This window comes from Theobroma umbraticum, unplaced genomic scaffold (genome assembly GCF_002168275.2).
Source record: "Theobroma umbraticum cultivar Fairchild unplaced genomic scaffold, ASM216827v3 scaffold_2.0, whole genome shotgun sequence".
Classification (NCBI taxonomy): domain Eukaryota; kingdom Viridiplantae; phylum Streptophyta; class Magnoliopsida; order Malvales; family Malvaceae; genus Theobroma; species Theobroma umbraticum.
Window position 1 is genome coordinate 2191436 of NW_018397277.1, and position 24876 is coordinate 2216311.

At 32.9% G+C, this 24876-nt stretch overlaps 1 protein-coding gene and 1 pseudogene across 1 annotated transcript; one reads left to right on the forward strand and one right to left on the reverse strand.

Moving 5' to 3' along the window:
* Positions 1 to 9452: 9452 nt before the first annotated feature.
* LOC110427672 (uncharacterized) lies at positions 9453 to 10646 on the forward strand (annotated as a pseudogene).
* A 6785-nt stretch (positions 10647 to 17431) lies between these two features.
* Positions 17432 to 18073, reverse strand: LOC110427654 (non-specific lipid-transfer protein 2-like). The gene has a single exon (XM_021443203.1). It carries the CDS (start codon positions 17967 to 17969, stop codon positions 17682 to 17684), a length of 288 nt encoding a protein of 95 aa, XP_021298878.1. The 5' UTR covers positions 17970 to 18073; the 3' UTR covers positions 17432 to 17681.
* Between the last annotated feature and the right edge of the window lie 6803 nt (positions 18074 to 24876).

A 24876-nucleotide genomic window follows, 5' to 3' on the forward strand; every position in this document is an offset into this window, starting at 1 on the left:
ATTTCCTGAGTAGATCGATTTTATACAAGTTGCTCTTCTTTGGAGTTCTTTTTATAAATGGGCCCCATGCATAAGGCGTTTTTGAAAATGGGCATCTCGATAATTTTAACTATTTTTAGTCTAGAGAATTAAAATTACGATAAAATTGCCTTTAATGAAACTGACTCATTTGTTTGGCTCCACACCTCAACCCGAAACCTATTAACTGGTCAAGTACGTTTACAAGGTGTATAACTCCTCAGTTCTCATCGACAGACCACACATCTCCATACAAATAAATTCTGTTGAAAGCATTCCTCACCAGTTCAACTTTCAAGCATTTTTTGAAATGGTAAAAGCATTTTGGAGTTGTTATTATTTGTATAAAGGTAGTTCACATATTGAGCAATGAGAGGAAGTTCACATTACACGGAGAAATGCATAATATATTTTTATTTTATTTTGAACCATGTGGAGCAATTTTTTAGGGATATTCTTTTTCTTCATGTTTTTCATTTATGGTTTTGAGCATAAACGTATGCATATTGCTTTTTCATATTGATATTCTTGTTATTTGAAATTGTTGAATATAAACATGAAATTGGTATTGTTGGTGTTTTTGGGATTGAAAGGTGGCAGGGCATGCGTGACTAGTTGATATGTATGTGTTATCACCTTTTGATAAGAATTGGGTTTGGGGTTTAGCTATTACGTGACTAAGGGCTTGCATACGTGGTTTGGTACTTTATGCATGACTTGATTTTGGCATGGCATCACTTAAGGTGCGCGTGATTGCATTAGGCACTGTATTTAAGGTTTAACATTATGTGAGTGGTTGATAGGTCATTGCGTGAATATGGTTCAGGCTTGACGCCATTTAGTATGTGCGTGATTGGTTTGGTTGTTCTTAGCACTGCATGACTTATTGATAGATCATTGCGTGACTTATTGATAAGGCATTGCGTGATTGTTTTTTGTATGAAATTGGGCGAGTGTTATAATTGCATGAAATTTATCTATATGGCATCGCATGACCGACATTGCGTTCATTCTATATTATTGTGGGTCAACTATAATGCTTTAATATGTATATGTTGATTTACTTAATAATTCATGCTTGACACATGCATTAATTATTCTATTTCAGGGTTGTCCAAATATAGTTAAAATTATCGTGAGGGTCATTTTTGGAATGAGCTTATGAGAAGGGCTATTTCTCAAAAAATCCTCTTGTATTTTTAATCTACAATGATCGTATTAACGAAAATGGAAATGTTATTTGTTTTATGTTGCAGATGGCCAACACTGGAACAGAGCAGGATAATGTGGAATTTTTGCTTTGTGTGCCAAGGCACCGGTGGGGGTTCAACGTTGGCATTAACATCCACTGTAAGTGGTTGCATCTGCATATGATACGTGAGATGTTGCGTAAAGTAAATGGTTAGAAGCCTTGAAGAGAACATGCTGTGGGCATATGATGGACATCGAATTAAAGAAAAGTTTATTTTGCACTACTTTTGTGCACAACCTAATGCTACGTATAATCAATGAACCCAACACCATCGAGGGTGAGTTGTGATTTACCATAGGAAAATGAAGGCCCAGTTTTAGAAGAAGGTGTTCTGTCAAGTGACAGGATTGGAGTTTAGTACCTTACTGGCCCTTATTTTCAATCCCTACGAGGCCATCCATGGAGGAATTCACCAGTAATATTAGGGACCTAGGAATGAGGAAAAGATATAACAAGTTTTAGACATGTTCAAGGGAGGGTAGTTTCAGTAAGAGGGAGACGCGACCAAGATGACCCTCTTCTTGATCGTGAACAATGTTTTATTTGGTCAAGACTACAAACGATTAGTGATTCCTTGATTGTTGTCATAGGTCGAGAATATTGACGACTGGAATACGTTCCCATGGGGCACATACGTTTGGAGTGTGACCGTTAGTTACTTGATGAGGAGTTTTGAACATCCAGCGGTGGGAGTTGCAGAAAAGAAGCATTATTACCTCTATGAATTTATATGAGCATTTCAGGTAGTGTGCTATACGCTAACGTTTATCATTATTCTTTTCATATAAGATTTTATGAGGGGAGTAAAATATTTCACAATTGATTTGTAGTTTTGGGCATTGGAAGCAATTCTTGATATCCGAAGCTTATTTGGAAGGCAACACCAATCTGGACAAGTTTGCCCAAGAATGTTGAAATGGCATTGTGACGAGAGGCTTATAGGCTTCCACGTCAATATTGCAAGTTTAGAGAGAGATGGTAAGGTGAGTAAAGAAACCATAGTTTTTTATTTTATTTAATTTAATTTTTTTGTCATAGGGTAGCTAGGGTTAAACCTAATGGTAATGTATGTTTTGGTGTAGTTACGCACAATTGGGGCTTTGAAGCCTACTACAGAAGAGATGTTGACCACATATTAGGCCTATATTGAAGTTAATATCCATAAGGGGTAGTAATACATTCCATTATAGAAGTTGAAGGTCGATCAAAATTCGGTTCTCAATAAAGAAAGAAGATAATGGATCACAAATAGAAAAGTATGGTAAAACAAGGCGTTAAGTAGAGTCGTACCACAGACGAGAAGGTCCATGCCCAATTCGCTACTGTTGAGGCTCCTAGTGCTGTTGAGGCACTTGATTCTCCTCTGACTGCTCCTCATATTGCTTCTCTTACTACTCCTCCTATTGTTCCTCATGCTATTTTTGATGCTGCTTCTCCTCATGTTGCTCTCGATGTTACTTCTCCTGATGCTCCTCATGCTACTATTATTGTCCTTACTCCTAATGCTGCTCCTCTTTCTACTTTTGCTACTACACCTCATGATGCTCCTTATGCTCAAGCATGCAACCGATCGCTGCATCCTCAAATGATCACAAACTTTAAGCGAAAGATGCAACAGATACAAAAATAGTTGAAGAATGACCTAAGTCAATGCAGACGGGAATGCAAATGTAGATGCAGTCGTTGTAGATGGAGGTTGAGCAAGGCATGCAAATGCATATGCATGCAATGCAATTAGAGATCCAATGAGTGATGCAGTTGTAGATGCAGTCACTGCATTTGGATATCTAGTAGTCACTGCAAAGGCTAGAGGATCAGATTGTCGATCGGCTGATCGGCTGTTATAAGGTATGAGCTTCTATCTTTTTCATTGCATGAGCTAGAACATGTACAATGTATACATTGTTCTAATGTGTTTGATTTTTTCAGTATGTAGAGTCGATTGATGGGTGAAGAGGATGGTGCGTGTAACAAAGAGGGCAGCGGTATTGGGGTTGATCTTGGTGTGGCAGGTGGCATAAATCAGTCAATTGCATCACCTCCAAGCTCACTTCCCTCTGCCCTAATAGAAGATCATCCTACCATGGGATGCAAAGAATGGTATTCAAGGAGTTTTACCAAATTTTGCTTCTAAAGAAAATGAATGTAATTTTGCAATTTTTGGGAATATATTCTTTTAAAAGAAAAGAATCTTAGCTCGACTCAATGGTGTGGAAAAAGCCTTCAAAAACAAGCATTCTAATTTTTTTGAGAGAGTTAGAGTTTTAATTTACGTCTCGAGTACAAGAATATTTTGAGACAGAAAAAGATTTTTTGGATGCAAAAAGCTAAATTTGATTGGCTTGAAGTAGGGGATCGAAATACAAGATATTTCCATATTCATTCTTTGAGGAAGAGATGTTAATCTAAGATACTTTGACTCAAATTATTTGATGTCAATTGATGTGACGATCAAGATATGTTAAGGTCCCATGCAGTTGAGTTTTTCAATAAACTATATTCAACTAAGGAGGTCATAATTCCTCCATTTCTAATTCAAGGAGCTTTTCCTTCATTAAAGGAAAATATAAGGGACAATTTTGTGTGGCCTGTAGAGGAAGCTGAGGTACATGATATAGTTTTTGAGACGAAGCCTCATAAAACACTTAGGAATGATGGTTTTTTGGCTATCTTTATTCAATCAAAGTGGCTTGTTGTTGATAAAGATTTGGTGTCATATGTTAGGGAAGTATTCAATGGTGTTGATGTTGGTAATGATCCGTGTAAATTATTATAACTTTCAATTCCTAAAGTACCATACCCTTAGGTGATTTCACAATTTCAGCTGATCAATCTTCTATTTGTTGTTTTTAAGATCTTAATGAAGGTTCTTACAAATCAGCTTAAGTTGATCATGAGTCACCTTGTTGTCAGTACATAACCCAGTTTTATTCATGGTAGATAAATTTCGGACAATATCATTGTAACATAGGAAGTCATGCACTCATTTAGAAAGAAACAGGGGAAGATTGGGTGGATGATATTCAAAGTTGATTTAGAAAGAGTGTACAACAGGTTGAGATGGGACTTCATATATGACACTCTAATAGATGCCAATATTCCAAAATGCCTCATTGACATCATTGTTAGAAGCTAGAATAGTTACTGTTCACAAGTCATATGGAATGGATCACTTTTTGATAACTTCTTTCCTATTAGAGGAGTGAGACAAGGAGATCCATTATCTCCTTATCTATTTGTCTTATGCATGGGGCATCTTTCTCATGACATCAATGAGACAGGAACACAAGGGCTTTGGAAATTGATTCACTTATGTAGTGGTGGGCTTACTTTAACTCATTTATTTTTTACCGACGATCTTATTTGGTTTGTAGAAGCTTCAGTTTCGTAGATGGAAACAATCAAAGGTGTGTTGAATGATTTTTGCAAATGTTTTGATTGAAAGGTTAATGTGGATAAGACCTCATTTTCTTGTTCCAAAAATGTTGGAATGAATGTAATTCATGCGATTACTGAACATTTGGGTTTTTTTCATTCAACTAATTTGGGTAAATATTTAGGAGTCCCATTATTGCATGGTCATAAGGAATATTCCTTAATCAAGTATTTAGAGGAAACAATTTGTAGTAGATAATCTTCTTGGAATGCCTTAGCTCTCTCTTTTGTAGGCAAATTGACATTGGTAAAATCAATATTATCATCTATTCATTACTACATAATGCAAAAAATTGCCATCTCGAAGAAAACTTGTAAAAAAATTGAGATGCATTGTCGTAATTTCCTTTGGGGTGGGGATTCTAATGCTTGGAAAATCCATGCTATGAAGTGGAAGGACACATGTTAACTTAAAGAGGAAGGAAGATTGGGAATTCGATGCATGAGAAAAATGAATAATGCTTTCCTATTTAAAGCTTACTGAAACTTAATCTTGACACTAGCATCTTTGTTGGCAAAGGTGGTTTGGAGTAAATATAACATTAGTATGAATTTGATACCACAGAACATCTACTAGGTAAGGGCCTTGACTTTTTAGTGTTCTATTGGTAAGCTATGGGATGCATTTAAAACCAATGTGAAGCAGGTAGTTGGTTATAATGTTACTATGAGATTTTGGTTGGATAACTGGTTGTATGATTATCCTTTAGCAACTGCCACATGGACCATGGGATTGGAAACTGATGATTCGTGCAGCCTTTGTGAGTTCATTCTCTCGAATGAAGAATTAAACCTAAGCCAAGTTGTAGGCAGGTTACTAGCGAAAGAGTTTAATGCTTTGATAGATACACTCCCTCTTTCATCCAGCTTGTAGCTAGTTAGACATTTTTGGATGTCTTCCTTTTCAGGTGTCTTCACAGTGGCATCCGCTTTTACAGCTTTAGGAGGTATTTTGGATGTTAATTTTAGTCATAACAATAGTCTATGGAATCTAGTTTGGAAGTGGTGCGATCTGGAGAGAATTTGCACCTTTCTTTATAACTGCTTTCATGACAAATTGCTCACGAATAAGAAAGCTTGTGATGTTAGTGTATGCCCTCCAAGCTAATTCATTTTATGCTTGTAAAATATTACTTTAATTGGTCATATTTCATGTTAAATACATTATGGATATTTTATATAATGTATGAGGTATTTCTTTATCCATGAGTATATTTATAAATAGTTATGAGACACTTATGTAGATAAAGTCCTTGGAACATAATGACTTTGCAAAGAAATTATAAAGCTTACAATTATGAGATTCTTATGCATAAAAGTTTTATTCCTAAAAATGTTCTTAGTCATTGTATTGTCAAGAAAAAGGAAATTGACAATGCTTAAAGGCTGGTACATGCTAAGTCTTCTTACTTTGGAAGTAAGCAACTGATCTCATAGGTTTGAATTATGCAAGATACTTGCGAATAGTATGTGGGTGCTTATTATGGAACAAGTTCACTGACCATGGCTTGTTATGAGAGTTTCATTTGGTATTTCACTCAAGTGTCTATGAAAATACTCTTATATGTCAATAGTGTAAGGATTCCTTAAACTTGTGATATTAGGTCATCTTGTATGTGACTTGTCATTCTTCGATTTCACCTTTACAGGTCTAGAGGTGACCAGATGCCTAAACTAGGTGTTTTTGGGTGTGACATGAAGCATGAGAAGATGAATAAGTAGTCCAAAAAGGATTCATCACCATAAATGATTTGAAGGGAACATATCTCATTTGCTTCTGACTTTTATTGACTAAAATTCATTGGCCAAGGCAATCTTAATAGGTCAATATGAAAGCTATAGAACTAATGTGGATAAGTTAGAAAGTATAAATCGAGCCAAGCTTTCTATCTATCTGAGATGTATGATGAAAGGATTGAATTACATTAAGATATCATAAACTGAACGGATAATCAAACCATATTGACTTTTTTGACATTTGAGTGGTCATGATGTATTGCTAGATGTTGCTCATGATTTATAAATATATTTATAAGTTCTTAATTAAATTAATTTATATTTATTATCAACATGTTGGGTACCTAATGGGTCACACACATAAGGTAAAATGTTGAAATTAATTTGAGTTCAATTGGATGTGATCTAATTGATTTTATAGAGGCTTAATCCAATTAAGTATTGGGCTAAATCAAATATGATTTGATGGAGTATTAAACAAATGCCTAATTAGCCTAACACATTTTCTAATCCTTGTTGGATGTGAAGTCGGTTAATTCACTTTATAAACGAATCCTTTAGTCGCCTCTTGAATGTACAGAAGTGTTCTATTTTATTTTTCATGTGTTGAGATAGGATCATAGCCAAAAAGAGAGAAACACAAAGGAGCTTGAAATTGAGAGTTTGCTAGCACAAAATTTGACTTAGAATTCACACACTCTTAATGAAGAGATTTTGGCAAATCATTTTATGGATCACCATTAGAGACAGGACAATTGCACTGCTATGGTTTAATAAGTCCTAGTTGGTGTACAAAAGTTAAAAACGAAAAGCCATAGAAGACTCCACTAAAAAAAGCAGACAACATTTTTCAAGTATGTCTAAATCTTTCTCTTGTGGTTTTTCTAGATTAGTTTCAATTAAAGTGATCCATGGCTTATGGGATTAAAATTTTAATAATATTTTGTTGCGCATGATCACCTTAACATTATTCGAATCCCTTTTAGTTGTATTAGAGCCTTTTTTAATAGATTACAAACTATTTTGGTTTATATGTCGATTAACACAAAGTTTGAAAAAACTTTTAGAGCAATTCTGAATGGATTTTTTAAATATGATTTACATTTCAAAAGGCCTTTGATATCTTGATTTATAAATTTAAAATCTAGATTTAATAAGTCCTTAACTATTTTATAGATTTGGTTTTAAGAAAATTTAAATGTAAAAAAAATTTGGCAACATAACGGGATCTATTTTGAAAAATTTTTGGAGGGACTTAGAAAAGGAGCTTGTGCATGATTTTTTAGGGTAGAGGATCAAGAGGATGATCTCAACCTTTGAAAATTTACATATTTAATCACCTCATTTGGGTGGTGATGAGTTGATGTTTTTGCACAAGCAGTTTGTTGGAATTTTATTATTGCATGACAAAAACTCTTGCAAAATCATGGCTATTTGTATTTCAAATTTGCTGAGGTTTTGATAGCTTTTTGGCATTATGCTTAAGGCATGGGATTTCACTGTATTGGTTCCAAAATTGTAACAAACAATTTAGGATGGGGTTCCAAAGAATTTATGACATCATAGGTGATGTAAAACTCATAAAACTCATAAAACTGCACTAGCTTGTGCGGTTTCCTCTCTATATAATTAGGAGTTGTATTAATTTGGTTATGACTTGGATTTAGACTCCTAATTGTAGTGGAATGTATCTAAAGAGTTTAGGATTGCTCTAAATCAAATTCTAAAATCAAATTGGCAAAGAAATGGGACTCTTGGCCATAAAAATTCAATTTTAGTTGGATTAGGTTTGTAAGAATTAAAGACAACAAGGATTAAATTTTCTAACAAACTTAAAAAGCCTAATTTGATTAGAATTCCTTTTGAATATTAAATTTTTAATATGATTAGGAATCCTATTGAGACTAAAGGTCAAATTTAAATTCATAGTCCTAAAATGTTTAGGATTACTAGGTTCATGCTTAATTGAATTCCTACTAGGACTAAGACTTTTAAATTAGCATAAGACTTCTTATGGGATTAAGACATCAAATTATTTGGATTAATATCTTCAAAGGTTGAGGGATATTATTGCCAAAAGACATATAGGATCTTCAATTAGAATTAAACATAAGTTTTTTATGTTCATTATATGATTATGAATGTATGAGGATGATTATGGACTTGGATCACTATAATGTGTTATGGATGGTTATGGTTGAATGCATTTGGTATTTATTTTATATATAGGAAGTGTGTGCCCTGCCTTTTCGTTATTTTATTCAAGAGTTGTAAAATTCTTTTCTCATCTTACTCTTCTCAAATGTAACTTGAGGTTTCTTTACATACATATAATTAGAATTCATAGGATTAGATAAGGAAGAAAATTTTGTAATTCCAAGAATGAAGGACGAAGGCATTAACGAGGCATAAAAATTACAAGACTACAAGATATGATGATATTTGTATGTAATCCCTTAGGATTTGACCAAACTGGTTTCCTTTAATGGCTCAAGGAAGCTAGATTAGATAAAGTCAATAATCATCTAATGTAGTTGGCATGTGATAGATTTGTTTTATGCGATAGTATAGGTGCTATGCACGCCAAATTTGATGAGATCCAATAACAAGATAAAAGCAACAACAAAATCCCTTATTAAAATGTTGAGTCATAAGCTTCGCATGATTAAGTTGCCTTCCACCATATAACAAGATAACCCAGCTACCCTTTTAATTGGAGACTTGTTGAGTCACTCAAAGTTAAACTTTTACACGGGCATGTTTGAGTTATTGATGGGTCTTACTTAGCTAAAATTGTGTAGTTTGAATGTGTCACATTTGACCACATGGTCTTAGAGGCAATGTTAGGCAAAATACCAAGAGGGTTTTGGATTTTACAAATGAGCCTTTTTTAAGCGCCAAAAGGAAAAAAAAAAGAAAAGAAAGTGCAAAACCTTTCCTTTTTCGCTGACTTGCTTCAATCCAAAATGATAGTAATAAAAAAAAAGTCAAAAAAAGTAGATCAGAAATAATGGAACTAGAGAAAGCATTGGAGGCAGTGAAGAGTAGAGCAACACTTCTCTTTTTAGACGTTCCTCAATACACTCTTATCGGTATCAACACTCAAGCATTCTACGTGGGGCTTACTTTTAAAGGAATTAAAATGATTCCTTCTGGAGTTCATTTCGTCTTTTATAGCTCTTCTACAAGAGATGACAAAGAGTTCTCACCAATTATAGGCTTCTTTATGGATGCTGGCTACTCTCAGGTGGTTGTTCGTAGCTAGAATCCATAAGAGGAATGCTTACTTAAACTATCAAAAGAGGAGGAAGAAAGATATAATCGATCAGTTAGAAATTTCGAGTTGGACAAGCACCTTGGCCTTTATGATCTAAGCCACTATGCAGATTGGAAGAGATTGCCTAATTACATCACAAAAAGCACCATTGAACGATTAGAACCCATTGGAGGAGAAATTACAATCACATATGAATCTGGAATGCTGAAAAATACTCCTAAAAATGCCATGGAGAGAGCTTTAGATGAGCATTTGTGGAATAGTAAGTTCTCCACACTTGGTGAGAAATCTCAAAAAAGAAGATGCTACTACACACCAATTCCTCATATCGTAACATGCAAAGGAATTGAAAGTGGCCAACTTACTTCTTTGAATCTTGACAAAATAGAACTATTAGAAACCTTATTGGTGAAGGATTATCGTGGCTTTGAAGACTCACTTCTTTGGGAGCTGCAATTTGCATTTATAGCTTTTTTGATGGGGCAATCACTTGAAGCTTTCATTCAATGGAAATCTTTGGTGAACCTTCTGTTTGGCTATCCTAAGGCTCCTTTCCGAACAAGGAGTCAGCTATTTACAAAGTTCATTAAGGTCATTTACTATCAACTAAAATATGGACTTTAGAAAGATTGTAGTATTATGGAGAAAGGGGTATCAACATTATTAGATGATTCATGGTTTTCTTCTGATAGCTTTCTACACCACCTTTGCAAGGGTTTCTTTTCCTTGGTGCAAGATGCTTCAGTTGTTGATGGAGATATTCTCTCATGGACAAGGAAATTATAAGAGCTGCTTGAGAATATGTTAGGATGGGAGTTTTAGCAGAAAAGTGCAATTGATGGAATCTATTTTGAAGAGGATGATGAGTATGCTCTTGTGGTTGAGATGTTAGATGAGCCAAGCGAGTCTCAGAGGGTAGCATCATGATTCTCTTTGTTAAGATGTTGGATAAACACACTTTTATGGCATTTAAATCACCTTCAACATCACTTTTAACTTAGTTGAATATACCCTTAAGTTTTATTAGTTTATTTGTATGGTTGGCCAGGTGTATATTTCGCTCATAAAGAACCATAGAAATTTTGTATGTTAATTCATCTTGTATAGAAACAACTTCCTAGCTCGTTTCGTATTACTGCAAAATTTAGCTTTTTTTCTAGCATTCTTAATGCAGGATTATATAAAGTTATTAAGTTATATCTTAATAAATATGTGATAAATTTCTACACTCGTTTGTTACAAAAAAAATAATTAAAAAACAAAGTTAGAAAAAATACATATGATGCATTTAGACAAAGAGTTATCACCTAACTGATCTAGGAGTTGCATCGAGATGTAATTGATAAGCAATGTTATCTACCCAATTAGGCTTATTTTGATTTGTTGAGTCACTCAAGGTTACAATAATTCGAAAAGGGTTCCAACCCACTAGAAATGCCTAAAAGAGATTTTCGTATAATAGTGAAGGCTATTGTTACAAAAAATTAGTAAGAGAATCAATGTAAGATTTAATACCTCATCTTAAATTGGTTAATAACATTAAAGACTAATACAAATACTTTATATATATGTATATATAGGTTGTTACAATAGGTATAATAATAATTGCTACTTTTCTTGGCACACATGATGCCATCTGCCTAAACTGTTTGGACTGGTACATCACTTTAAGAAAAGTTCTCAATAAATGGAACGGTGCAATTTGGACAAGTAAAGTGATACCTTTAAATATGATTGAGTTTAACCTTTCTATTGCCAATCTTAAATCTTAGATAATAAATTTAGGATGTGGATTGCATTTATGTACTAACATAAGGACATTATGGGATAATAGAAGGCTTGGTAAAAATAAAGTAGTCCTAAAAGCGGGTAATGGTGCAAAAATTGCTACAGTTGCCATTGGGACTTGCGATCTTATTTTACCATCAGGGTTAGTGCTAAAGCTAAAAGAGTGCTATCGTGTATCGACATTAACTAGAAACATTATTTCAGCTTCATACGTAGCTAAGAATGATGATTTTGAATTTAATATAATGGGCAATTGTTGCACTATTATTCGAAATTATATCTTTTATGGATCCGCAACATGTCATTGAGGACTTTATGTTAAGGATCTTGATAGCCCAATGGTCAATAAAGATGTAAAGAAAGCTAGAAAAGATAATCTAAATCAAACCTACATTTGGCATTGTAGGCTTAGTCATATCAATGAGACAAGGATAGCCAAGATATATAAACAAGATTATCTAGAGCCATTTGATTATGAATCATATCAAACTTGTGAATGTTATCTTTTTAGTAAGATTCTAAGACTCCTTTTATTAGAAAGGGTGAAAGAAGAAGTGTGCTTTTAGGGTTAATATATTTAAATGTATGTGGACCCTTAAACACACCAGCCAGAGGCCATTATTCGTATTTCATTACGTTTATAAATGCCCATTCTAAATTTGGTTATGTGTACTTTATGAAGTACAAGTCTAAAGCTTTTAAAAAGATTAAAGAATTTAAGGTTGACATTGAGAAACAAACTAAGAAGAGTATTCCCACTCTTAGATTGGATCAAGGAGTAGAATATTTTAGCCAGGAGTTTTGGATTATCTGATAGAACGTGGGATTCTGTCACAATGGACTCCACTTGGAACTCTATAATATAATGGAGTGTGTAAGAGGAGAAATTGAACCATGTTGGACATGGTTCATTCCATGATGAGTAGGGCAGACCTTTCTATATCCTTTTTAGGATATGCCTTAGAGACTGTTGCTTACCTTCATAACAAGGTTCCAACCAAATCGGTTGAGAAGACACCATATGAGATGTGGTATGGCAAAAGGCCAAACTTGTCTTATACAAGGATTTGGGGATGTCCAGCTTATGTGAAGCGTGCATCATCTGATAAGCCTGGAGCTAGATCAAATAAATGCAAGTTTGCAGGGTATCCTAAACAAACTGTAAGATATTATTTTGACAATCCCATCAAGTAAAAGGTGTTTGTCTCGAAACATGCCACTTTTTGGTAAAAGAGTTTCTACTTGGAAGGACTAGTGGGAGTAAGATAATTCTTGAAGAGGTTCATGAACCACAAACTGACATCCCTATGGAATTGGAGCCGATGATTGAAGCATTGGATGCTCAAATTAGTGCTCAAGAAACACAAGTGCTTTATAAGTCTATGAGACAAAAACAACTTTTAGAGAGATATAGATTTCTGTTGGAAAGAGATGTTTTGCCAATTGATTAAGCCCGTGAAATCGGAGATGGATGCCATGCATGTCAATCAAGAATGAACTTTGGTTGATGCACCTGAAAGGGTAAAACCCATAAGATGTAAATGGGTCTTTAAGAGAAAGACTGACATAGATGGTAATGTACAAATGTACAAAGGTAGGTTGGTTACTAAAGGTTACAACTAAGTTGAAGGATCAATTATGAGGAAACCTTCTCAACTGTAGCCATGATTAAATCCATTAGGATTTTGCTTTCTATTGCTGCATGTTATGATTATGAGATATGGCAGATGAATGTAAAAACAACATTCCTTCATGAGAATTTGCAGGAGGAAGTGTATATGCACAACCTGAAGGTTTTACATCCAAGGAGAATCAACATAAAGTATGTAACCTCTAAAATTTCATTTACGAGCTGAAACAAGCATCTAGGAGTTGAAACATCATATTTGATGAAACTATTAAAGTATATGATTTTGTCCAGAATCTTGATGAATCATGTGTTTAGAAAAAGGTAAATGGACAAGCAGTTGTATTCTTAGTACTTTATGTTGATGACATGTTACTAATAGGAAATGATATAACAATGCTGTAGACTGTGAATATCTGGCTATCCAAACAATTCTCCATGAAGGATCTAGGAGAAGTCGTATATATTTTGGGAATAAAAATCTATATAGATAGATCAAAGAGGCTATTAGGATTATCTCAATCCACTTACATAGAAAAGGTGCTATAGAGGTTTAGCATGATTATGTCCAAAAAAGGACACTTGCTTATGTCACATGGCATTCATCTCTCAAAATATATGAGTCCAAAGACACAAGAGGAAAATATGAGAATGGACAGAATACCATATGCCTCAACAATTGGGTCCATCATGTATGCCATGTTATATATTAGATCAGATGTGGCGTATGTTCTGAGTGTCATAAGCAAATACCAATTAAATCTAGGTGAGTCACTAAATCATTGTGAAAAATATCCTTAAGTAATTACGAAGAACTAAGGATGTTTTCTTGGTCTATGGAGGGGCTGAACTCTAAGTTAAGGGATATGGAGATGTTGCATTCCAATCTAATAAGGATAACAACAAATCGCAAAGTGGGTTTATATTTACCTTAAATGATGGTGCTATCAGTTGAAAAAGCTCCAAGCAAGCAATGATTGCATATTCTACAACTGACACTGAATACATCTCTATGTTTGAGGTAGCAAAAGAGGGAGTTTGCATTAAGAAGTTCATAACTGAACTTGGTGTAGTTCCTAGCATTGTTGATCTTGTAATTTTGTACTATGACAATAATAGAGCCATTGCACAAGCAAAGGAACCTAAGTCTCATCAACGGTCTAAATATGTATTGAGGCGTTATCACCTTATCAGGGAGATCATTGGGAAAGGTGATATGAATATGGAGAAAGTACCAATGGAGGACAACTTAGCTGAGCCTCTCACTAAAGTTCTATCCTTACAAAAACATGATTACCACTTAGAGGGCTTTGATATTTGATGCTTAGGTAATTGGCTTTAATGTTAGCAAGAGATTGTTAGTGTAAGCCCTACAAGCCAATTAGTTTCGTAGTTGAAAAACACTATTTTAATTCATCATAACTCATGTTAAATACATTATGGATATTTTTATAATGTATGAGGTATTTCTTTATCCATGAGTTTATTTATAAAAAGTAAAATGAGATTTGTGCAGATAAAATCCTTAGAACATAATGACTTTGCAAAGAAATTATAAAGATTATAATTATGAGATTCTTATGCGTCAAAGTCTTGCTCTTAAATATGTTCCTGGTCATTGTATTATCAAGAATAAGGGCATTGATAATGCTTAAAGGCTGGTACATGCTAAGCCTCCTTATTTTGGAAGTAAGCAACTAAGCTAACAAGTTGAAGTGTACGAGATACTTGGGAATAGCATGTGGGTATTTATTTTGGATCAAGTTCACTAAACATGATCCATTATGAGAGTTCTATTTGGTATTTCACTCAAGTGTCTATGAAAATACTCTCATGTATCAGTGGTGTAAGTAATCCTCATACTTGTGATACTAAGTCATCTTGTACGTGAATTGTCATTCCTTGATTTCACCTTTATGGGTTTAAAGGCGACCAGATGCCTAAACAGTGCTTTTAGGTATGGCATGAAGCACGTGAAGATGAATGAATAGTTCAAAGGGGATTCATCACTACAATTGATTTGAAGGGGACATATCTCATTTGCTTCTAGCTTTTATTGACAAAAACTCCTTGGCCAAGGTAATCTTGATAGGCCAAAATGAAAGCTACAAGACTAATATAGGTAAACTAGAAAGTAGACACCGAGCCAGGCTTTGTATCTATCTAGGGTATATAATAAAAGGATTAAATTACATTGAGATACTATACATTGAAAAGCTAGTCAAACCATATTAACTCTTTTAACATTTAGGTGGTCATGTTATATTGCTAGATGTTGTTCATGATCTATAAATATTTTTATAAATTCTTAATTGAATTAATTTATATTTATTGCCAACATGTTAGGTACCTAATGGGTCACACACATAAGGTGAATTGTTGAAATTAATTTGAGTTGAATTGGATGTGATCTAATTTTTTTTATAGAGGCTTAATCCAATTAAGCATTGGGCTAAATGAGAAATGATTTGATGGAGTATTAAACAAATACCCAATTAGCCCAAGATATTTTCTAATCTTTGTTGGATATAAAGTAGGTCAATTCACTCTAATAAAGAATCCTTTAGCCACCTCTTGAATGTACAGAAGAATTTTGTTTTATTTTCTCATAAGTTGAGATAGGATCACTCAAATTTGAGAGTTTGCTAGAATAAAATTTGGCTTAGGATTCACACATTCTTAATGAAGAGATTTTGGTAAATTACTATGTGGATCATCATTAGTTGCAGGACAGTTGTGTTGCGATGGTTTGCTAAGTCCTACTTGGTGTACAAAAGTCAAAAACGAAAAGCCAAGGAGAACTTCACCAAAAAAAGCAAACATAATTTTTCAGGTATGTCAAAATCTTTCTCTTGTAGTTTTTCTAGATTAGTTTTAATTAAAGTAATCCATGTCTTAGGAGATTAAAATTTTAATAATATTTCGCTGCGTATGGTCACCTTAGGTTTGTTATTGGCATGGGATTTGGGGTTTCGAAAAATTGATCTTTAAATTGATAATAAAATTGTGGTTCAAGCCCTCAAGAATCCGATATCTTATCCTTGCTCAAATTTTGATATACTCCAATCAATTCAACATCTTTTTCTGTGTCAATGAGTGGTACTTCCATGACATGTTTATAAAGAAAGGCAATCGAGTTGAAGATTTCATGGTTAATATTGGCTTTTCTAATTTAGAAAAATTTACTATTTTCAATAATTCTCCTAGTATTGTTTCAAAAGTATTACGTCATGATGTATTGGGATTTTTTGTTCCTTGTATTATAAGAGTATAAATCTCATTTCCCTAAAAAAAAAAAAAGTGTGTAGTATATTTTTATTTCTCATATACCTTTTCATGCACCACTAAATTTGTGGAGCGACTTTGTCACTTATTTCATCATTTCAAATAGACGTCGCTTTGCCGAACAGCTAATATAACATTCACTGCTAAAGGTTTCGTTTCCAACGTAAGAGAAAATGGAAAATTGTAAAATACCATCTTATACATTAGTAATGAAATTTTATAATTCTATAAATGAATTATAGAATTATCACATATTCACTGAACTACGATTAAAAAGATTCATAAACAGGGACAGCTTAATAACCTCAAAGGCAAAGGAAAATATTCAAATGAGATATTTTTTTATTGAAATTAAGAAAATGTGACCTTTTTATTGAAGTTAATGAAGCAAGAGCAAATGAGGAAAGAAGAAATCATAAGTGGATATTATAAATTGAAAAAAGAATTGATTTTATATTTATTAAAAAAAACTGTAAGAGATTATTAAGTACATATTATTATTAATTGATTGAAAATAAGAGAAACAGTTTATGAGAAATAATTGAGAATTTATAGCTTTGTGGGATTTAGGAAGTGATTAAAAACTTAGATTTATTAGGCACATGATTAAGAAAGTGAGAGAATATATCATTTTTTTAATTATAATTTTTACCTATTTTTAGTGAGACATGAGATAAATAGTTGAGATTTAATAGGGATTTGGAAATGAGAGAAAATAGATATTGTTAGGCATGAGAGGACATGTAGATATTTTATTAATTATCTTAATTTTTATATAATTTTAATATAATTAATTATATAATTATAAAATTATAGGTCTGTGAAAATTTGGAACCTAAAGCAAGGTCTTTGGTGACTTTATGCTATAGCCAGCCTTGTTCATAAATTGATATATTTATTAATAAACACGTTTCAATTATTTATATATTTCATGTGCAAAATTAAAAATTTTACCATCAATATATAAGATAATACTGTAAATAAAAAACTTTAATATACATCTTGCTTCAAATAGGATGAAACAACTGAACTCACTGAAAGAACATGAAAAATATTAGTTCACTATTCTGATGAGAAAGCTGAACTCATAGTACAATATCAAAGAGAGTAAACCCACTCCACAAGACTGACTCAAACCAATATTAATTATTTTAATTATACAAGCATGCAATTACTGTAGCACTGATAAGACTGCACCCCAATTACTCTACTCTCAACGCACAAACTGACACTCTTAATACCATTTCAAGTTGTATAGAAACTCAGCAATTGGGAAATGGGGAGCCACAAATGCTAGCAACCTTCCGTGCGTTGGGAGAGTTGACAAGCTTTTGAAGATTAGGATCCCTGACATAGTTGCAGAGGCAAGGCCTCTGCTCCTTTAATTTACTGCAACAAAGGGGTGAGGGAGGGGTGGAGGATGTGATGGCACTTGCACATGGGCTCAGCTGCAACGCATTGCAAGTTACACCCATAGACATTTGTGCTTTCCCAAGAAGCAGAACAAGCACAACACAGACGGCTGCAACATTGGCATATGACATTTTCATCCTCGCAATACAAAATGTATTGAATAAAGATAGAGAGAGACAGAGGGAAAGGACGGAATATAGGTTAATAAGATGCGCTGCAACTGGGTAATGTTCTCTACACAATTTATAGTGGGAGAGTGGCGAAAGGTGGATAGGAATTGTTCAGTATTTTATTTCAATTGAATTATGAAGCTTTCACTTTTTAAGAATCTATCATGATTTGTTGGAGGCTTTGTCTATATTTCATGAAGGTTTTGCCACAACAAAGCTGGATGCGGCTGGTATATTAATTATAGTGAAATTGTAGAGTTTGTGTGGGGCTGGGAGTACATTAAACTGCTTTATTTCTTCCATCTTTGGCTTTGATGATCAATCAATTGCTCCTGGTTGTAGACTAGGGACCCAGTTTTGCATTACATTCACTAATCGACTAAAGCATAATTTTCTTTTCTTTGTTTTTCTATGTATGTATTCTTTCTCAACTTGAATCGGAGAGGCATCCTCACAACCTTGTGTGTGAGCAGTTTAGGCGTCGAATATAACTTAATTTGTATCCTTTTGTGTAGGGACTTGTTTGTTAAATGATGGGAAATTGCAAATTCATGATTCAAGCTCTTCAATGTTGTTAAATGTGGAGGCCTTTCACCACCTTTTTGAAGGTCAAATTTTCAAGCTGTTTCTACCGACAAAATAGTGTGTTGTTAAATGCATAGAACTCATTTGGTGCGAAAATTTTGAAAAATAAATACAAAAACAAAAACAAAACATTACAAGAAAGTCATGAACTAATGATGTTAATATTTATTCAAAAGACAGCATAATTCAGAGTTGTTATCAGCATGCTAAACTGGGGCCAAAGTAAAATATTAAAACGTGCAAATGAGTTACAAAATAAATAATCATTAAGATTAATCATCTTATGCTTGATAATCATAGGTAAAGAATTTGAGGAATTTCTTTTGTCGCAGTATACCTTTCGGTGATGTGATGTGATGTGATGCGCTGCTCTATTTGCTATTTAATGTCCCTCGTGAGCACATTATTCGCCTTTAGCCTCATATAATGGTCGATAAACTCACCCATATAGGTATAAATTAGAACGTTCAGAATAATTTAATTTTAAGAATGCAAACATAAATTTAAATTTAAAGAAAAAATTGTGAAGAATAATTTTTCTTGATAAAGATATTTTAAAAATAACCATCAAAATAAATTTAACTACTTTTAGCTATATTTAGTCATGATTAGATAAAAATATTTTTAAAACTATTTTAGATAAATTGATTCATTTATCACAATTTCTCTCAATTTGTGCATCCCATTTCTATCCCACCATCCAGCTTTTTCTAATGTTATTGATTTCTCTCTTCGGCATTAGTATGCTATACTCTCAATTTCTCTCCCGCGCTTTTAAGATGCCAAGCGATGGTTGTGATGTACTTGGAGTGAGTGGCTATTTAAGAAATTTGATTTTTAAGTATTTTGGATGAAACTAGAACAATAGAAATGATCATAGATGTTTGAAATAGCTTTTAATTGGATCAATTTGGGACCTAGATATCAATAAACTCAAGAATTTGAAATTTATAAACCTAGGGTTTCAAAGGAAATTTTTCGACTTTTAGTCGAAATAGGTGTTTTAGATAAGAAAATTTTATGTTTTGATTTATGAAAACATGTTAGAACACTGTAATCGGTGTTAAATTGTCAAAAAAAAAGAAATGAAAAGAATTGAAAGGATTTGAAGTTTTGGTTTATAAATAACAATATTTTAGGTATTAAGTATAATAAAAAATTTTTAAATATGGTGTAAAATAATAATATTTTTCAGCATGGTGTATAATATGTTTTTATACATGACATGTAACAATAATATTTTTTTTCAATATGGCATATAACAACCTTTTTAACCATGATGTATAACATGTTTTTGTACATAGCATGTAACAATAATATTTTTGAACATGTTGTGTAACAACTTTTTTTATCATGGCATATAACATGTTTTTGTGTATGAAGTGTAATAATAATTTTTTTTCAACATAGCGTGTAACAATAGTTTTTTTTTAATGTGGCATGTAACATCGTTAACGGTAACTTTATCCAATTTAGTTGAAAATAATTAAAATTATAAAGAGAGTTATTTTTGAAAACATCTCATCTTTAAGGGTTATTTTTTTAAAATGTCACTAAATTTAAATGGTAAATATAATTAATTTGCAAAACTGTTTTGCTTTTCTTTTTTGATCTCATAAACTTTATTTCGAATGGGATCCAAAATTATGATCAAATAAGAAGCTCAACTTTTAATTATGGGAATGGCTGTTGGGAGAAATATTGCCTCAACTTATGTACGTGGAATTGAACTGATTAGAGCATGTAGAGAAGCTACGAAGAAAATGGAAAGAGATTCTGTGTTTCATTTCTACTTAATAAAACTGGCGGACATGGTTTTTAGGGACAAAAAATGAAAGAAAGAAATTAAAGTGCTCCGATAAGTTCTGTACAAGGTCCCATTAATTTGTTTCAAGTGGGTTTCCTTTCTTTCTCTCATTTCCCTGGATTCTGGGGGAGGGGCTTGTAAGATTTAAAGATGTGAAGGAAGGCAAAGTAATCTCAAAATACGGCTAAAAATCTGATTAAAATGCAATAAGAAGAAGTTGGAGGAGGGATTAGGGGAAAGGCTGCTTGGCAATAAAACATGCAAGATGTAATCATGGGATGGTCCCAATGATTTGGTTTGCATTAATGATTAGCCAACATCAGGCCTCTTTGAATCACTTCTACTTTTACTTTGTAATCTTCCTAGAGTTGCTTTTGCTTTGATAAGTGAACATTTTTCAAACTTTCACTATGCTCTTGTAATGATGAGCTCACGACCGTCAAAAACAGTGGCATTCTCACACTAGTTAGTCTATGGTCAAAGATTTTATGTAGAAAGTTACCCTACATTCGAGCTTTGGATGCGGAAACATTCTAATCCTCTACTTTAATTTAGATTGAATATAAATGATGTAACGAGAGGATAAGATCACGATTGCAGGACCATCCATTTATAATATATCCAATTAAATTGGGTTAATTTTTTTATCCTTGCTGAGATCCAAGGGGATCAATATTGGATTTGGAGAGGGAATGTTTGAATAAATCGCGACACAATAATCTCTCAGGATCAAGCTTAATGAATGAGACAATAATATCAGAGTGGAAGACAAACGTTCCTAATAAATTCTGGTCAAACAGAGCTTTAAATTCAAGTATCATATAAATTGCGCCATTTCCCCATAAATCAAATAATTAAACATTTATCAGTTCTTTAAGCATTATTACTGTAATTAACACCAAAGTTGAGGGTGAAACCATAAGTAAAATGATTAATTGAAGTTGAAAAAAGTGGTGGGAAAGGGACAAAAAAAGAAGAAAAGGAAGGGAGAAATTGTTTCTCCTTCTCACATTTTGACAAAAAAAGAAAAATGAAAAGAAAGAAAGAAAAATATCTAAGAGAAAAAACATAAAGAAATAATTAATTTAAGTTAAATGAGTTTTTTCTTTGCACTTCGGAAGAGATTAAGATTTAAATAAAAAGGAATGTGTAAATCTACCCATTTTCTTTTCGTCTCTCCCTTTCTCTTTTCCATGATGAATGAAAAGGAAGAAGGAAAAATCATTTTTCTCTTTCCTCTTCACGCTTATCAAACACCAATGTAAGAGATTTTAGTAAAAAAAAAAAAAAAAGAGTTATGAGTTGTTTTGATAATTTCTCCCTTTGCTATGGTGATAGGTCAAATGCAAATAAAAGATCATATAATGAACTACTCCTATCTTTCAAATTGAATACCCACTTTTCCCTTTTAGTCCTTTCCAAAACTTTGTTCGTTTTGCATTTTTGAACATTTACAATTCCTACATTTTCTATGTTTGATAATAATTTTTAATATTTTTTTCTTATTTTTTAATATTAAAAATACAGTTTATTAATGTTATAATAAATTATTTAAAAAACATTAGTGTGTGCTTTGTGTGTATGTAAGATTTCCTGCTGATTTCAAATTTACAAAGGGCAACTTCAATCTTAGGAAACTTGATTCATCGTTAATAAACATTGTCACTTCATATATTTCACTAATTGATACCGATGGCTCTATCAGTGCCATATCTTAGCTATCACTTACTAGGGACCAAGTTCAAAAGCCCATGGTACTTATCACTGATCATACAACAAGTCTTGATGATGATCCACCAACCCCAAATGTGCTTCTACAAAAACCTTTACTTGTGTGTGTGTTTGTTGTGTGTGTCAATTTAATAATGGCTGTTATGGTATCTTATCTTGTTTTCTTTAGTATGCAAAACACAATATTACATAAAAATATTGTTAGTGTATGTCCTAGAAGCCAATAGGATTGGATTAGAGATACATGTTATTTCTAGTATTTTGGATATCCTTTTATCCTTAATTAATAATATCGAGGTATTCACTTTATCTATAAGTCAATGCATGTGAAGTAGTTTATGTAACATCCCTGACTTTTGATATGAACTATGTGGTGCAAGCTAAGTAAATTGAGGACTTAGATAAAATTTTTGATGCATATGGCTAAAGATTTGATAATGTACCTATGTGTATGTAGAGAATGATTTTTGAAACTTAAGGTGTATTTGAGGATTTTGATGATATGTTGAATATGCTAAGAGTATAGGAGTTCGTATTATGGCACTTAGGCAATTTTTGTGAAAATATGTGACGATTCTTGAAGTTTGATGGTTTAGATTGAATTTGATCATGTGTTTGAGGATAAATGTATGAGAAGTATGAGTTATAATAGTTATTTGAAGTATGATTTAAACAAGGAATGAATTGAGGGTTTGAAATTCAGATTTTTAAAAGTTGGAAGTATTGAAAATATGCATACAGGGAACAAGGTCCTAACTTGATTTTCGAGCTCAATTGAAGTGGATTGGAGCATGGAACCACTGTAGAGGTAACATTAACATTTTTGCCAATAGATTTTCTATTTAATCGGTTTATAAACTTGAAATTCGTTTGCTCCAACTTTGGTAAATTTTTTCTCCCTTGATTTTGCTAGAGATTTGGAGTTAAGATTTGGGCAATCCAGCATCTAAAGGTAAGGATTTGAGCTTTTGAACCTAAGATTTGGAACCTAAGTTTTATAACTATGAAAGTTAGAATAAAGGCTATTTTGAGAGCTAGAAAATTTCAAAAGTTAGGAAATAATTATTATTTTGATTGTCCAAAAGGAAATTGAACCTATTGATATATTGGGGAGTCAAAAAGCGGTTGGAGGCTAGAATTGGAGCTTGGAAGTGGAAATTGCCTTCGACTGTCATTGTAAGTGGGTTTATTTATTTGAATAAAAACATGTGATGCTTATTGCATTTACTACGTTGCCATAGAGCTTGAATGGTGTATGTATGCCTGAATGAATATGCTTAAGCTATTAAACTATGTGCATGCATATATGTTATGTATGATGTGCATGTATGCCATAGTGCAAGCCACATAGGGGCATACATTTAAGCCTAGACTAGGAGGTCTAGTGAGAATGATGATGTCTAGGAGTAGCTTACTCAAAACGATTGCTTTCTTGGAAAATTATGGATAATTGATGCCTTAGAGAGAAAAGGGCATTTAAAACTATATTGAGTTTAATAATGTTTGAAGTTCGTTAAGTTTGATTTGTGATATAAATGGTACATATGTAGTATCAAAGGGATGATGGCCTTATTTATAGAATTGTGTTATGTCTGATGTTAAGAATTTCAAATGTTGATTTGATTTGAAGTTGAGCGGAGTCCTATTCGTCATGGCTTTTTTTTATGCCTATAGGGATGGTGATAAGTAGGGACGATGGTTTTAATCTCGCTTTTGATTCTCGCCTGTAGAGCTTAGTGCCATCCGTTGAGTATCTCCGGAAGATGACTTTGATTCTCCACTAATTGCTTTGGCACTGAGTGTGATCTGTTCTTCATCAAATGTTTCAACTTTGAGTGTGATTTGACCCTTCACACATTGCTTCAGCACACGCATGATTTGATGCTTCGTTAGTGGTTTAAACTTGAGCGTGATTTGACTCCATCGATTGGCCACTGTGCATGATTTGATTATGTTTAGGGAAAACCACTCTATGAGTATGATTTAAATTGTGAGAAATATGATATAGCCTCAGATTGGCAAAGATAAGTTTGAATTTGATACATTACCTTGGCAACTAAGGCGTGTCTATGAAAATCAACTTTTAAATGGATTTAAGGATAAGCCTAATTTGATATGCACTATTTATGGTGACACAGTGGCATATGTGTGGTTGGTGAGATTGTGAACTATCTTAAGGATGATTGATATGCCCTTGACACTAGAGATATTTGATAGAACACTTGGTTACTGTTGTTGATTTCTCACACAACTACATGTATCATTAACAAGTAATATAATAGTAAATAGAATTCGTTCCCATGAAGAATTGAATTAATTCCTAATTGCTAACTACTAAAATTGTAACAACTTAATCTTATCCAAATAATTAAATTTAAAATTATCAAAAAAAATTAAAACTAATAAATTGAAAATAAAATTAAATAGTAAATTTGTTTTATCAAACTCATTTAACTACCAGACTTAAGATTAAGATGTTCTTCAATGCTTCATTTGATTATTGTCTCTCTTTCTTAACTTAGTTTAACGAATTAAGTTGTTAACCTAAAGTCCTAATTTATTTACAAGTCTCTGTTGAGTTTCTCATAAAAATGCCTCTCCAAATTAATTTACTATATGTCTGTACAGATTAAATTGAAGAAAGATTAATTAAGTTCATGCTCTAATCCCAGCTACGTAAAGCTTATAGTTGTATGTCTAACCTATATGCAAATCAAATTACCTAATCCACAAAGTGCATTTGCTCATACA